The sequence below is a fragment of the Rhinoderma darwinii genome, chromosome 11, assembly GCF_050947455.1.
Source record: "Rhinoderma darwinii isolate aRhiDar2 chromosome 11, aRhiDar2.hap1, whole genome shotgun sequence".
Classification (NCBI taxonomy): Eukaryota; Metazoa; Chordata; class Amphibia; order Anura; family Rhinodermatidae; genus Rhinoderma; species Rhinoderma darwinii.
The window spans coordinates 26,140,580-26,155,897 of record NC_134697.1 but is presented as its reverse complement, the minus strand read 5'-3'; the positions used below and the strand labels follow the sequence as shown (position 1 = coordinate 26,155,897).

The 15,318-nt window shown below is 43.9% G+C and overlaps 1 protein-coding gene across 2 annotated transcripts in view; it reads left to right on the top strand.

The window, feature by feature from the left end:
- Nucleotides 1-15,318, top strand: part of ZRANB1 (zinc finger RANBP2-type containing 1) — a 71,158-nt gene that overhangs the window by 33,735 nt on the left and 22,105 nt on the right. For both annotated transcript variants that reach the window (XM_075843185.1, XM_075843186.1), the window contains exon 2: nucleotides 7,871-8,704. In XM_075843185.1, coding sequence (XP_075699300.1) covers nucleotides 7,912-8,704 — 793 coding nt within the window. In that variant the 5' untranslated portion in view covers nucleotides 7,871-7,911. The remainder of the gene's footprint in view (nucleotides 1-7,870; nucleotides 8,705-15,318) is intronic.

The following is a 15,318-nucleotide window of genomic DNA, read 5'->3' as shown; positions in this document are numbered from 1 at the left end:
AACATCGTGAGATTAACATCGTGCTTTAAAGGAGTTTTCTCACGAGGGACATTTATGACGTATCCACAGGATATGTAATTAATGTCAGATGCGGGACCCGCACCGACCTCCAGAACGGGGCCCCTAAACCCCATTCTACCTCTGTGTGTGCCGGCTGGTCCCTCTCAGGAAAACCCCTTTCAGGTTGTGTTCACATCCGGGTTGCCCTTCTGTTGAGGGGTTCCGTCGGGTTTCCATTTGCCTCTCTGCAGAGGGGGTTTACCCGATGGATGCCTCAGACTGAACCCCTTAACGGAACTGCAATGCTGATGTGAATAGGCCCTTAATTACATGTATATTGGTCTGATCTGCCCGGAGCAGAACAACGAAGATACTGGAGGTGCCGGTTCAGTTGCATGAGGGACTTAGGGGTCCCGTCGGGTTTCCGTCATGTCTGTGATGTTTCCGGAAACAGTGGCGCATTCACAAGAGTGGCGCTGTTTGTTCTAATCTCATTTAGGGAATTCCATATCATTAGATATTAGATCTACCACACTGTGCTAAATGTTGCTTCAGTGACACACTTTCTGCCCTTGAGGCCGAATTCACACGAGCTGTTTTTTCACGTCCGAGGTGCATCAGTGCTCTGTATGATGCGTTTTCACACATCACGCATTAGACTAGTCTATGGAGGAATGCGTGAAGCGTGAAAAAATAGGACATGTCCTATTTTCTCATGGACCCTTCACCCAGTCCATTGAAACAATTAAATTGAATTACACAGGTCCGTGTGACGATAAGGCCTAGATAAAGAAGCAGCACCGTTTTCCAAATACGTACAGTCAGGGTGCAATGTTCCCGTTTGGACACGTGACCAGTGTCCCCAGATACTTGGTCAAATCCTCCAAAACACGAGACCGCACTCCTCAATAAGTGAAAGTGGATTTATTCACCACATGTGACGTTTCAGCCCTACTCTATGGGGCCTTTCTCAAGCGGTGAATATGTGCCGGGACCTTTAGGCCCCCCATTCAGAGTGTCTTTCACCCTGAAGGTCCTAGCACATGTTCACAGCTTGTTCATGTGATGTCAACAGCGAAATTTACTTACAAGTAGGCCAGATTTTTGACAATCGGGGGTGGGAGTTCTGTTTTGTTTCCACAGGAAGTTAACTTAAAAGTGAATGTGTGACAGCGGCACTTCCTTTTTTCTAAAATGAGATCTATCTAGGCACAAGGAAATAAATGAAGCAAAGGTTAACCTTTGGTGACCCTTCACTAACCGTTCATGTGTTTAATGGATTTATTTACTATGCTTTACTTGCATGTGACGGGCTGACTCCACGCTGTATATCCTTCCTCTGGAATTTGTGCTCTGCTTCCCGAACACTGTAACCGGAGAACCAGAAGCTTTTTATAGGAGCCTAGTTTCTCTGCGAGGTCCACCTTTCTTTCTCGGGCCGCTTTACAACATAATGAAAACGTGACGGTTGTTTGAAAAACTTTCTTTGTATATTTGGTCAGAGAAGTTTTGGTTTGTAGTAATTGCCTTTTGTCACCCATAAATAATACATTTTGCAACCAGACACTGCACTTTAACTTTTTTTTCTTCTAAATCCAGTTTATATGCGAATCTTATACTATTTGGCTAGACAGGGCGGCAGCTTTAGTGGCACAGTTTATTTTAGGGTTTGTAAAGCACCAACATATTCCGCAACACAGTATTCATTTCCAGCACAGCCAACTTCATAGTTGTGACCCAATAAAACTGCAACACTGCGATGATTGACAGACGGCTCTATATGTGCACACATAGCAGATTGTAAGTCACTGTGGAGAGAGGGTAAGCACTCCCTTCATGAAAACGGCGGACTATTGACTAAGTCAGGAGTCTCAAGCACGCGGGCCGCATGCGGCCCCTGAGGCTGTCCTCTGCGGCCCGCGGGACACAGCCGCTAGTATCGGCTCTGCTCCGGGACTCTGTGGAATTCCCTGACATCGCTGTCCATATATGGACAGCGATGTCTAGGGCTTCCCCAGAGCGGAGTCTTGGGCAGAGTGCTAGTATCGGCTCTGTTCTGGGACTCTGTGGAATCCCTGACATTGCTGTCCACATATGGACAGCGATGTCAAGGGCTTCCCCAGGGCTGAACAGTGATGTCTGGAGCACAGCTGGAGTCCCAGCAGGAGTGCTACTAGCGCTTTGCCCGGGACTCGAGCTCTGGGATTGCTCCTGACATCTGTCCATATATGAACAGTGACGTCAGGAGCAGAGCTGGAATCCTAGGCAGAGTTCTGTGTATGGACAGTGAAATCGGGCTCCTCCAGCAGAGGAATCCCTGGCCAAAGCATCGGCAACGCTCTGGCTGGGTATTCCACTCCTAGAGGGAGCTCCAATGGAGCCATCTACTGGGGGTGTGTGTGGCGGCATCTACAGAGGGCACTGTGTGGCGGCATCTACAGAGGGCCAATCTTGACACTTGTGTATCTGCCAAACGCTGCCAACTGAGCCGCCGGACTGCATTTAGCAACACTTAAGCTAGAAAACTGGATTGTTGAAATAAGCACATGGAGAAAACTCACAAATTTCCGTTAAGTTTAAACCTAGCGCTATGTAGTATTATAGTAATAGAGTATTATTATAGTAGTTCAAATAACTAATTGATTAACAATAAGTTTGTATTGTATCAAATTTGAGTAATTCGGGAACTTCACATTTTTTCTATATTTGGCCCACTTACCTGGCCGAGTTTGAGACTAAGTCCACTGTATTTTTATTGCTCCTATTATCCAAATGGTACAACAGCTTTGTTTTTTTTTGGTGCCATTTGGATAATGGGAGTACAGCCCTGTAGCTGTAATATACTTACTTGGATCAGATCTGTCAGCTGAATGTGCTGCCCGATGTGTGACTGATGCAGTACCAGACACCGCCGCAAACTCATGGAGTGCTATGTCAGGTACTTGTGCGCTTCCGCCACTTTGTCCTGAGGGCAGGGGGATTCTAAGGTGTTGGATGTCCTCCAATCACACACATTTATGACATATCGGAAGCATATAGATAATATTGTTATAGCTAAAAAATAAAAAAAACAGAAGAAAAACCAACAAAGCTACAATCGCTGCTTCAAGAGACTCGTACTGTCTTTAGTTTGTGCTTCAGGCTAGAAAGAAATAGTTGATAAACTTCAGTTTAACACTCGGGTGTAAAATCCTCTCCACCTTACAGTGGCTACCTGGTACATAAAACTGGCCATACATAAAATCGACCACCATGAGCCTTAACACCCCTGACAAGCAGCAGCCAGACAGAAATTGTAGTGTTACATGCAAGCCATTCTGGCTCAAGGGCTTTGGTCACCTCTTCATAAGAGCCTCTGGTCGGAGCCGGCATCACTGATTTGACTTTTTTAATGATCTAAATTATCCCGTCAACCATGGACACCCTGATGGAACCCAATAGGCTCAGTTATAAGTCATTGGCGTCTAATTGGCGCCACTGTTGTCTTTCCCACAACTGACCTGTCATAGCGCTGTATTTTCAGTTTATAACAAAAGCCACAATGCAGATATGAACAGTCATAGAGGGGTCATGAACCTTATAGACCACACGGACAGGGGTTGTTTTCGTAAGACAAAACCTTTTAATGAATCGTTACAATGAACTGTAGGTTTTGCTCGTGTGATTTCAGATATTTGCATCTGATATTTTTTAGTACAACAAGAGGTAATGTAACAAGGGAGTGTTATTAGTTATACAGGGTTTGTGGGCCCGGTCACAGCGGCGTTCGGGTTCAGTTTGGGTTTTCTGTTAATCTATTCCATCAGATGAACAGAAAGCCAAATGGAAATTGATTCCATTTGCATTACCACACAGTTTTTTTTTTTTCAATGGTAATGCTTTTGTTTCAGTTGGATTACTTTTTGTAAAGGTTCTGGTTTTTTTCACAGAAACAATAGCGTAGGCCAACAGCACTATTGTTTCCGTAAAAAAACAAAACCTGAAACTTTAATAGTACTCCAAACGGAAGCGATAGTTTCCGTTCGGTTTTCCATGAATCTGTTCCTCTGACCGAATAGATGACCGGAAAAACAAAACGCTGATGTGAACAGGCCCTTAGCATTGAGCAAAGTTCTTGCCTTGTAAATATTCTCTGGTGCGTAGATCATTCATGATATGCCATGATGAGAGCTTAGTAGTGGGTGAAGCAATATGTAATCTGTCAGCCAGACAAGAATCCCCATAATACAGGGTTAGTGGCAGCAATATTCCGTTTTTTTTTTTTTTTTGGTTTCTGTTTTTTCCCATTAGGGTATGTTCACACGCAGTGACCAAAAACGTCAAAAAAAAACCGTCTGAAAACAGCTCTGTATTTTCAAACAACTCACTTTTTTCACTGCATTTTTTTACGGCCGTTTTAGAGCTGTTTTTCAATGGAGTCAATGAAAAACGCCTCCAAAAACGTCCCAAGAAGTGTCCTGCACGTCGTCTTTTGACAAGCCGTCATTTTACGTGCCGTATTTTGACAGCGACACGTAAAATAAAGGCTTGTGGGAACTTCGTAAAACCCATTGCAGGCAATGGGTAGAAGTTTTTAGGCGTTTTTTTTCAGGTGTAATTTGAGGCGTTAAACGACCGAATTAAGTCTGAAACCACTGCGTGTGAACATACCCTAAGGCCCAAGCTTTGACATGAAACCTAATCTATTTTGGCGCTGCTTCCCCCCCCCCCTCCCCCCCAGTTGTCTTTTCCAGAGTCCCATCTTCTTTGGAAAGATTTCCTGTTCATCTGATTGGATTGTTTTTATTCCTGCTGCTCTGATTCCCGCTGTTTACGGGAAGGTGCGGATCACAGCACAGACGCTTGTGTACAAGTACACGGTGACATAGTACATTAGAGTCTGGAAACTATTTTTGGCCTGTCAGTCTTGGCCTATTTATGTATAAAAATAAACCTTGAGCTGAGGAGTTTTCCACGGCTGAGAATACTTTGCTGTCTTTTAGGATAATCCTACAGCTCTGGCCTGGCACTCGGCATGTCAGTGCTGTAGTATTCACGGAAGGAGGTGCTGGTACTGCCCGATACTGATCTGAATCACACTGAAGAGTTTTAGGCCTTATTCACACGACCGTGAAAAACGGCCATGTGACGGCAGTTTTCGGAACAATGATGTTCTATGGGTGTATTCACATGGCCGTTTTTTTAACGGCCCATGAATAATGTCCGTCAAAAAATAGGACATGTCCTATTTTTGGCTGTTTTAACGCCCTGATGGCCCCCATAGAAGTCAATGGATCCGTTTTTAACGTCTGTCAATACATGTAACCACCGTTAAAAACTGATCTGTCACATGGGGATTGGCAAGGGAACTTCTAGTTCCCTTGCTGGCTATCGGCGGCTCGATGACACGCACTCACCGATGCAGCACTGAACTCTTCAGGTGTGGTCTCTCGTCTTCATAGGTTCTGCGAAGGTGACGCGATAACGTCATTGTGCCAACCTTCGCAGATCCCGTGAAGACGAGGGACCACGCGTAAAGACTGCGCTGCATCGGTGAGTGTCAACGAGTCACCTTCGCAGATACTGTGAATACGGGGGACCTTACCAGAAGAGGACAGCGCTGCATCGGCGAGTAGGGCATTAAAGTCGGGCCGTGTGGCGTCGTCTACATCGGGGCCGTGTGGCATATGTAAATAGTGTCTAGGTGAACATGTGACCTTCCTTTTGGGTGTTTTCAGGGGGTTTGGACAAAAAAAGCCTGACCAGTGAAATGAATCATTTTTTTTTTTTAACCGCCATGAAAAACTGATGCAAAATGGATGTCAAACTGTCATTAAAAACGGACAGACGGACTGGAAATGGATGAAAGTTTAGAAACCCACTGATGCAAAATGGCCATGGAAAACTGATGGTTGATCAGGTTTTTAATGGACATTTTTTTGTTTTTCACTGTCGTGTGAATATAGCCTTATTGAATCATTACTACATTTATTTAAAGGTGTATTTCCATCTTGAACATTAATGGCATATCCACATGATATGCTGTAAATGGCTGAATGATGTGGGGCCAACCTCTTGGGGAAGCTACGAGTACCTGGATATTCCCCTGCAGGACATACGTAGTATTGCATAGCTGCAATTCAAATGAATGAACATTGTAAAATAGTCAGGCCGAGTCCACCAGAACAGCTAATCGTGGTAGCGGCCTTCTACTCTGGCAAATAGTGGGGTCCAAAGTGGGATACCCCCCATTATGATGTCCTTATGCCTTGACCAGACATGTGGATTGAAATTGTCCAGTTGCAGGAACAGATCCCAAAGATCAGAAAAGGACACTCAGGAAGGTTTTAAAGCATATCATTTCTACCCTCTGCCCTAGTTGGATGTTTAGAATTATTATTTTTTTCTTTTACAAGCGAGTGTGTAATATTTATTGATGCAGTGCATGGACTTTGTTCCACTCGTTGCTGGCAGAGCTCTGATCATTCTTGTGATGTTTGGGCGCTCTACTGTTTTACAGAAAAGTTATTTAGTCTATTGTTATGTAGTGTGGAATAGTTGTGGGAAACTATTCTAAATAAAGTTTAAACCGACTAAATCAGGAATTTGAGCGTTGGATTTTGGTTTTCACATCTTGACAATGTGTGTTCCATCTTAAGATGAAAATGTCCTGTATGTCCTAGATAACTCATAAAAGTACTTCAGGTTCTTGGAAAAGAAGGGAGGGCTCTGTATTGTAGTAATTGGCTTGAAGAAAATGTAACTTGGGGCCGGTTGACCTCTGCGTTGGAGGCTCCATTAGGGACCTCTGTCACAGATCCTGCCGAAAATACCAGTAATAGCGCAGCATTCTGTTCATGGTTTTACCGGAAATAGGAGACCCGATGGAAATCATTAAAGTCAATGGATTCTGTCATGCCCCCGATGGTGGCCGTCATACAACTGATGTGCCGCTTCTGGTATTTTTGTAATGCTCTGAAAGAGCACAAAAAAAACGGAAACCCCAACGCATGTGTAAACAGGCCCTTAGTTTGCCAGGCTAATAGTTGCTTGGCTCATAAAGTGGCAACCATTTTTAGAACCAGTAATGTGCCCAGAGCAGTTGTCAGTACTTGGCAGGCACCTCGTGGGTGGAATGAGGGTACGGCCATACCGTTATAAATATGAAAACCTGAACTTCTGCTTTTAAAGGGGTTTTCCAAGTTCTTAAAAAAAAAAAAAAATAATAATAATAAATGTGGCCGAGGAGGGTGATGCAATAACAAAAAAGAGCCATTACTCACCTGACCGATCTCCTGGCGTTCCAGTGCAGCTACTCCGTTTCTCCCCGCCACACTTTGTTGACATGGCGGCAGCAATGACGTGCCCGTATACCCTCGTGATTTCTGTAACCATCCGCTAGGCCAGTACCATGTGGAATACCAGCTGAGGCCGTGGATTGGCTGTAGTAGGCATACGGGCATGTCATCGCTGCAGCCATGTAGTAAAGAGCGTGTGCAAACCTTTTTATAAGTATTATGAGAGGACATGCGTCTGCATTGTGCTGTTCCTCTGTTATTCCTCATAGAAATTTTATAGATAAGTCGACAGCTGGGTGTTAGTGTGTCCCTAAACAGCCGAACTGTCTCGCTCTGTCGGCACTGATTGGACAGTAGGGACATGCCCCTTTTGACAAGGGGAATGGTAATGCCCAGTTGTCAAATTGTGTACATTTCTAGTAGGAGTAACAAAGGAATGGCACAACAGACTTTAAAGAGAATATGCTACAGACATGTGATTTCATGGGGAATACAGGTATTTACTAAAATAGACATGTCAGGAGAGGTGACAGGTTCTCTTTATACATTTTAGTTATGTATTTTTGTAACACACATTTTCTTCTCTTTTCCAGCTTCCTGACAGACACAATTGTCCAACACCGGGAGTGTCACCATGACGGAGCATGGCATAAAGTGGGCTTGCGAATACTGTACTTACGAGAATTGGCCGTCTGCTATAAAGTGCACAATGTGTCGTGCCCAGAGACCCAGTGGTGCTATAATCACAGAAGAACCATTTAAAAGTAGTGCCCCTAATGTGGGTACTATAGAAAGAGGAGGGGGTAGTCCATTAATTTGCCCTGACTCCAGCGCCAGACCACGTGTAAAAACCTCATTTAGCATGGAAAATAGTAGTAAGTGGTCTTGCCACCTGTGTACCTACCTGAACTGGCCCAGAGCCATCCGATGCACACAGTGTTTATCCCAACGTAGGACACGTAGCCCAACAGAATCTCCACAATCCTCTGGATCGGGTTTACGATCTATTCCCAGCCTTGTGGATCCGTGTGAGGAATATAATGATCGCAATAAACTGAACATTAAAGGTCAGCACTGGACTTGTTCGGCTTGTACGTATGAGAACGGTGCCAAGGCCAAAAAATGTGTTGTATGCGACCACCCTTCTCCCAACAACATAGACTCCATAGAGTTGGCCGATACAGACGAGGCCTCCTCTATTATTAACGAGCAAGACCGGGCTCGCTGGAGAAGCGGCTGCAGTAGTAGCAACAGCCAGCGCCGGTCCCCACCGATGTCCAAGCGGGATTCTGAGATGGATTTCCAAAGGATTGAGCTAGCTGGCGCAGTGGGCAGCAAGGATGAGCTAGAACTGGACCTCAAGAAGTTGAAGCAAATTAAAAACCGAATGAGGAAGACAGACTGGCTGTTTTTGAACGCCTGTGTGGGTAAGTGACGATGGAAATATTTACAGCGAATTAGGAGCCTTGAAAATGAGATCGCAACAATGTCTACACATGTTAGGCCAGCTTCACACGGCCGTGTTCAGTCCGTGAGATATGGACCTTATGTCGGCCACAGTTCTGGGAGCCGGATTCCTATCATCATAGTCATCCATGATGCTATGAGTCACTTCCTCCACATGGGACTACCGCGGGGAGGCAGTGACTCGCCGCATCATGGATGACGGATGCTATTAATCTGGCTCCCTGAACTGTGTCCGGTCTGGGATATACTGCCGACATACGGCCTGTATCTCACGGACCGAACAACCCCGTGTGAAGCGGGGCCTAGAAGTATGATTTAACTGTTTTATCAGTAATGGGGTTCTCCAGGATTCAAACCCTGCTGTTATCTGCCTACATACGGAAAATGCTAGTACCTACTATTGTACACCCCCTTACAGTATTATCGAGCCGAGATTTCAGACCCGTGCAGTGCAGTGTAGAGGTAGGTTTGTGGGATGGCCTATTGGGGACTAGCATACATAGACAGGGGGGCACATCTCCTACACAAAGCCTCTGTTTTACTTGCAGATTGTAGTATGCACAGGGTTAATGCACATCAGTACTGGACGTCTGCTCGTTTTCTAAAGCGGGATGTTTACTGTCTTACCTAAATGTGCTAAGAGAACTCCTGGATGAGACAGATGCAGGTTGTGAAGTGTTTGTGCTTGATGGAGTCTCTGGGACGTCTATAAATAGTGGAGATGATTCACGGCTCTGCCCCGTGTAAAGTGCAGCCACTGGAGCCGGTGATCTGAATGTGTGGGTTGTGTTCTACATTTATTATAATTGCCTTTTGTCCAGTTGTTTTCCTCTCTTGTAGTCTTTTACACTCTTCTAAATCGCCGTCTGACTGGTCTTGTATATTCTTGGCAGCTGGAATATGATTTTTGTATTATTATTTGTATCTTCATATGTACAAAATATAGTGGTGGGATTATATCAATAGGTTTGCGACCGTTTTCTGGTCTAAATAATTTGCTCTTCCTCTGTGCTAAATTTGTGACTTTTTGTTTTACTTTTACCGCCACTTTCCAAAAGTAATGAGAATGGGTGGGGCTTAGCCAAGGGGATCGGGTCCTCCTCCAGAATGACAAATTTATAATAATTTACGTGAGAAACTGGAGGGAGTTATGTCGAAGTTCTATATCTGCTCATAGCAGACGTAGACTGACTTTGGTCACACGGACAACCAAAGATACGCAAAATATATTAAGGGTGTGCACCCCTTAATATATTTGGCGCATTTTAACGCCTTCAGGACCCAGCCGATTTTTTCAAAACGGACGTGTTACTTTATGTGGAAAGAACATGGGAATGCTTTTACCTATCCAAGCGATTGAGATTGTTTTCTCATGACATGTTGTACTTTTTGTTAGTGAAAAAATTTGATCGCTTAATTTCGGTATTTTATTTCTGAAAAACACAAAAATGTAGAAAAATTTTGCAAAAATTACGAATTTTCTCATTTTAAACGTATCTGCTTGTAAAACAGATAGTAATACCATGCAAAATAGTTACTAGTTAACATCCCCCATAGGTCTACTTTGTTTGCATCGTTTTTTGAATGTCCTTTTATTTTTCTAGGACGTTACAAGGCTTAGAACTTCAGCAGCAATTTCTTATATTTTAAAGAAAATTTCAAAAGGCCATTTTTTCAGGGACCAGTTCAGTTCTGGTGTGTACTTTTTTTAACGTGTTAATTTTTTTCCTATAATGAAAGTCTTATAGGAAAAAATTTTATTTTTTTTTATATAACTTAACTCTTATTTTTACACTTTTTTTTTTTTTTTTTTTTTTTTTTTTTAAAAACCTTTTTATTACTTTGTTTTACTTTTTTTTTTTTTTTTCTTTTTCTTTTTTTTTTTTTTACTTGTCCCACTAGGGGACATTTAGACTTGCAGCTCTGATCGCTGCTAGAGTACATTACACTATCTACGTAGTGTAATGTATTCTAACTGCCTCCTCCGAGGCTTCCGTACATGGCAACCTGGAGCATCGGTAGCCCCCACAATCGCTTCGTGGGGGCTGCCGTTGTGCTTCAAACCTTTTAAAGGGAATGTGTCGCTAGAATTGTATTTTTTTCAGTTAAACAATTTTTGTATTTAAGTGATTACACATTGTTTTAATTTTTTCTCAAGTCAGGAAATATTATAAATTAGATTATAATTTATAACATTTCCATGTGCTGGCCACTAGAGGGAGCAGTTCCCAAAATTGCAGCATGGTCACTGTGGTAAAGCAACCTCATTGATTTATGCTGCAAATTTGGGGTGGACACCCTCTCCTCTAGTGTCCTCACACAATCCCCCCTCCCTTCTTCTGGCTAGTGCCAGGAGAAGGAAGGGTTTCAATGTCTTCAAAACTCCTACACTGTGTGCTGCCATTTTCTGAGCGACTGCACAGTGTAGGAGGATTAGACACAGTGCTCAGTAGTATAACACTAACATACACGAACATAAATTACCTGCTCCTGCCGCCGCCTCCGCTGGTCTACGCTCCTCTTCCTTGCGCCTTCGCTTTGTTGAAGATATGGCCGGAAGCCGCGGCCAGAAGTCGTCATCTTACTGTCTGGCAGCGTCTTCTGGTCCACATGAAAATGGCGCCGGATTTCGCTCTACGAAAGAGCTTAGTTTTGGTCTGTGCGGGAGCGGCGCATACACTGTTCCCACACAAACGGCGCACGCAACCGAGAATGGAACGGCTCCCGTTCGCATTCTCTATGGGGTTGAATGTGCCGAATTCCATGTCTGTATGTGTCGTTAATCGACACATACAGAGATGAAAAAAAAAATGGCAGCCCCCATAGAGAAGTAAAACTAAGGATACATTTATGTAAAAAACACAATTAAATAAAACTTTTGTTAATATTATATTAAAAGCAATATAATAATAAAAAAAAAATTGCGATTGCAATCGGTCGTCGCATTTATGGGGTTAATTGCCAAAATCAGTGGCGATGGTCCGCTGACCGGCAAGATTGGCGTGTCAGCTGTCGGGGACAGCTGACCACCCAGTTCACAGACTGTCTGTTAGGACAGTGTGCGCCGGGTACCGCTCCACAACTGTATGTCCTGATGCGGGAAGTAAGCCCTCTGCAGGACATACAGTTGTGGTGCAGCGCGTGTAGAGGTTAAGGGAACGTTTTTCCACCAACTTAAAGTAATTTAAGACTGGCATTTTGAAACGCCAGTCTTAATATACCCCCCCCCCCCCCCAGCAGTGCGTATAATTTATATTTTGATGCATGCATATTGCAGGAACACAAATGCAAAGAAACTAGCATTAGCACCGTCCATTTTGAACTTGTCAGGAGGTAAGAAAGTTACCGGCAAAGGGCTGGGCGAATATGACCTAAATCAAAATCCCGATTAATTGAACCTAACCTAAGGTTATTAATGTAACCTCGATAATCATTACGATTAATGAATGATTATTTAGACCATGCGTGCCACACCATTGAATTAATATAGATCCCCTGAGCCTGCTGTACACTACTGTATATAATATACCCCCTGACACTGCCCCCAACACTGTATAATGCCCCATAGCTGTCCTCCACACACAGTATAATAAAAATAATATACTCCCCTAACCCCCTTCCCTTGAGTGGAGGAGATCACTGAGCTCCTCTGGTCTAGACCGTGCTTGGTGCAGACAGGCACGATGATGCCACTGCATTGTGCCTGTCTTTGCCAAGCCGCTCACACCCAGCGTTACATAGTGAATAGTGGAACACGGGGCTGACCGTTCCCTGCTCCTATTTTATTCAACTGTATCTGCGTCCCGAGAAAAAACCTAAATGTGCAAGATGACATCTGATATCTGCACTGAAAATATATGTATTCATTTCCACCAGTGGTTCCTCAAGTTACAATATTTTCATCATACAACGGTCTTTCCTGTGCCAATGTAACTTGAAACCACATTTGACATACATTGGCTGAAAGATCCAACCAATCAGAATGGACAGTTTACTGGGAAAACACCTGTTGTAATGCAGTGCATGTCCTGATTGGCTGTCTACTAGCGCCTCTCTGCAGTACTGCATGTCCTGATTGGCTGTCTACTAGCGCCTCTCTGCAGTACTGCATGTCCTGTTCTGCTCTTTACCTGTGCCACCATGGGTTGCTCTTTACCTGTGCCAGGTGAGGGCGGCCTCCTGTTCTGTTTCTGCTACACTGTGTATTGTACAGGTTCCTGGGGAAGCTCCTGCCCTCATCAGAGAAAGTGATTTCCAGCCTCCAGCTGCTATTTCTGACTTTTTTTTATATGTTAGAACCTTTCTTTACCTGTATTAGTTATCTGCTAAATCTTTTTTTTGTTTTTTGTTTTCTTTTCTTATCTGCGGTTGACATTTTAGGGGTTTTGGAACCAATTACTAGTTTTCCATAGTTATGGTCTCAAGTTACAATATTTTCAACTTACACACTGTATACCTATATACTGACATACATTGCAGCCTTCAGTCGGAGGTACAGTATGTGGCGGGGAACACTAGTGACGTATACCGTCAATGGAGGTAAAGACCAGATGTGAACAAAGCTTTAGTGTAGATAAGACTTTCGCTTTAGTGCCAGCTTTAAAATATCAGTGGATTTAAACCTAATATGTGGCTAGCTTTTATTTTCATTGCCGGTTGACAAATGGGTATAGACCAATATGTCAACGTGTACAGAAACATTTATACCCGTGTATATGGTGCCACCTAGGGCTGGGCGATTTATGACCTAAATAAAAGACACAATTAATTGAACATGTAGCCGATTACAATTAATGAACTATATAGGCCACACACCCTAGTTGCATGCTTTGTCACTGAATTAATATTTATTTATCCCCTGAGTCTGCTGTATACTACTGTGTATAATATACTCCCCTGACACTGCCCTCCACACCGCATAATGCCCCCTTTATCTGCCCTCCACACCGCATAATGCCCCCTATATCTGCCCTCCACACAGTATAATGCCCCTATATCTGCCCTCCACACAGTATAATGCCCCCTATATCTGCCCTCCACACAGTATAATGCCCCCTATATCTGCCCTCCACACAGTATAATGCCCCCTATATCTGCCCTCCACACAGTATAATGCCCCCTATATCTACCCTCCACACAGTCTAATGCCCCCTATATCTGCCCTCCACACAGTATAATGCCCCCAATAGCTGCCTTCCAAACAGTATTCTAATACCCCCACATAGCTCTAATAGTGCCTAATAAAATGCATACTCTCCTAACCCCGTTCCAACAACGAGTGGAGGAGATCCCTCTGCTCCTCCGGGCTCTGTGGCTCGACCTTACAGCTCTCTGCTCTACCATTTAGATTCAACTGTATCTGCGTCCTGAGGATGCAGATACAGTTGAAACCAGGGAGGGATTAAAAAAATTGAAGGAACCAAAATGCTCAAGATTAAGTCTGTTAACTGCGCTAAATTTCGTGGTGTTTTTTTTTTGTTTTTTTTTGTCTTGTTTTTTTCTGATTTAATTGCCCAGCCCTAGTGCCACCTGCAACTAGATTTGAAGGCACTTTTTCCTCTCTGCTACAACCAATGTTCCACCATCTCCCGCGTTCATGTTTCGTCCGTAGTAATGTCATGCGTCTGCCTCCACCTGTAGCTTAACTTTCCGTCCGAGCCCGTGGATGACCTGATTCCTATGGGTTCCTGGGGTTACTATTAAAGCACCCAATGTCCTACACCCCCTCCCAGCCTTGTTATAGATGTTTCGTTTTATTTAATTTTTTTTAAAATAAAGGAACCTGCCGTCCGAGTAGCCTTTAAAGAAAAAAAAAAAAAAGTGTAATGTCGATAAGCCGGATGGGGTGAAGTAGCAATCATTGCCAGCTCCTCTTCACAGGTGAACGCACGTGCCCCTCTGGTTCTTCTGTTCTCTGCTCAATAGGAGTTTAAATTCGATTTTGCAGTTTCCCTCTGAGCGCTCCGGCCTGTTCTTCTAGTTGTATATAAATGGTAAAACCAGATGAATTGTCGAAGTCTAAGACATTTACTGCATCTCTCTCCCACATAGCAACGTTCATAGAGAATACAGGCATCAGGAGGCTGAGGGGCACAGATTGATATGAGCAATTCTGGATTTCTTTCGATTTGATGTAGCCGCAACGCTGAAACATTAGAGATGATTGAGACGTTCCGACCCTGTATAAAAGCGTAAGGGCGAAGGCTGAGTGCATTCAGACAAGTGACAAAACTACACGGTCGCTTCTAATATACTCTGTCTAATTTAACGTATTAAGCAAATGATTCCTTATTATACGCCCCACCAGTGCTGTAGAGCCTCTATGTGAAGGGGGACTGGTGGAGACCTCCACTGTGTGACGGGAGCCCCCTGTAACCAATCAGCACTTCCCTGTAGAGAGAAGCGGCTGATTGAAGAGAGATAAGTAGGTGGTATTGAAAGGAGAAGGGGCTTGGAAAGACACATCATCGGCTGTTTGCTCTGTAAAAAGTGTGTGGCTTTAGAGGTGGAGCTGCTAGTCATCTAGACGACCCCTCTTCAGAAATGCGTCACCTCTGTCCAGCACCTTGAATAG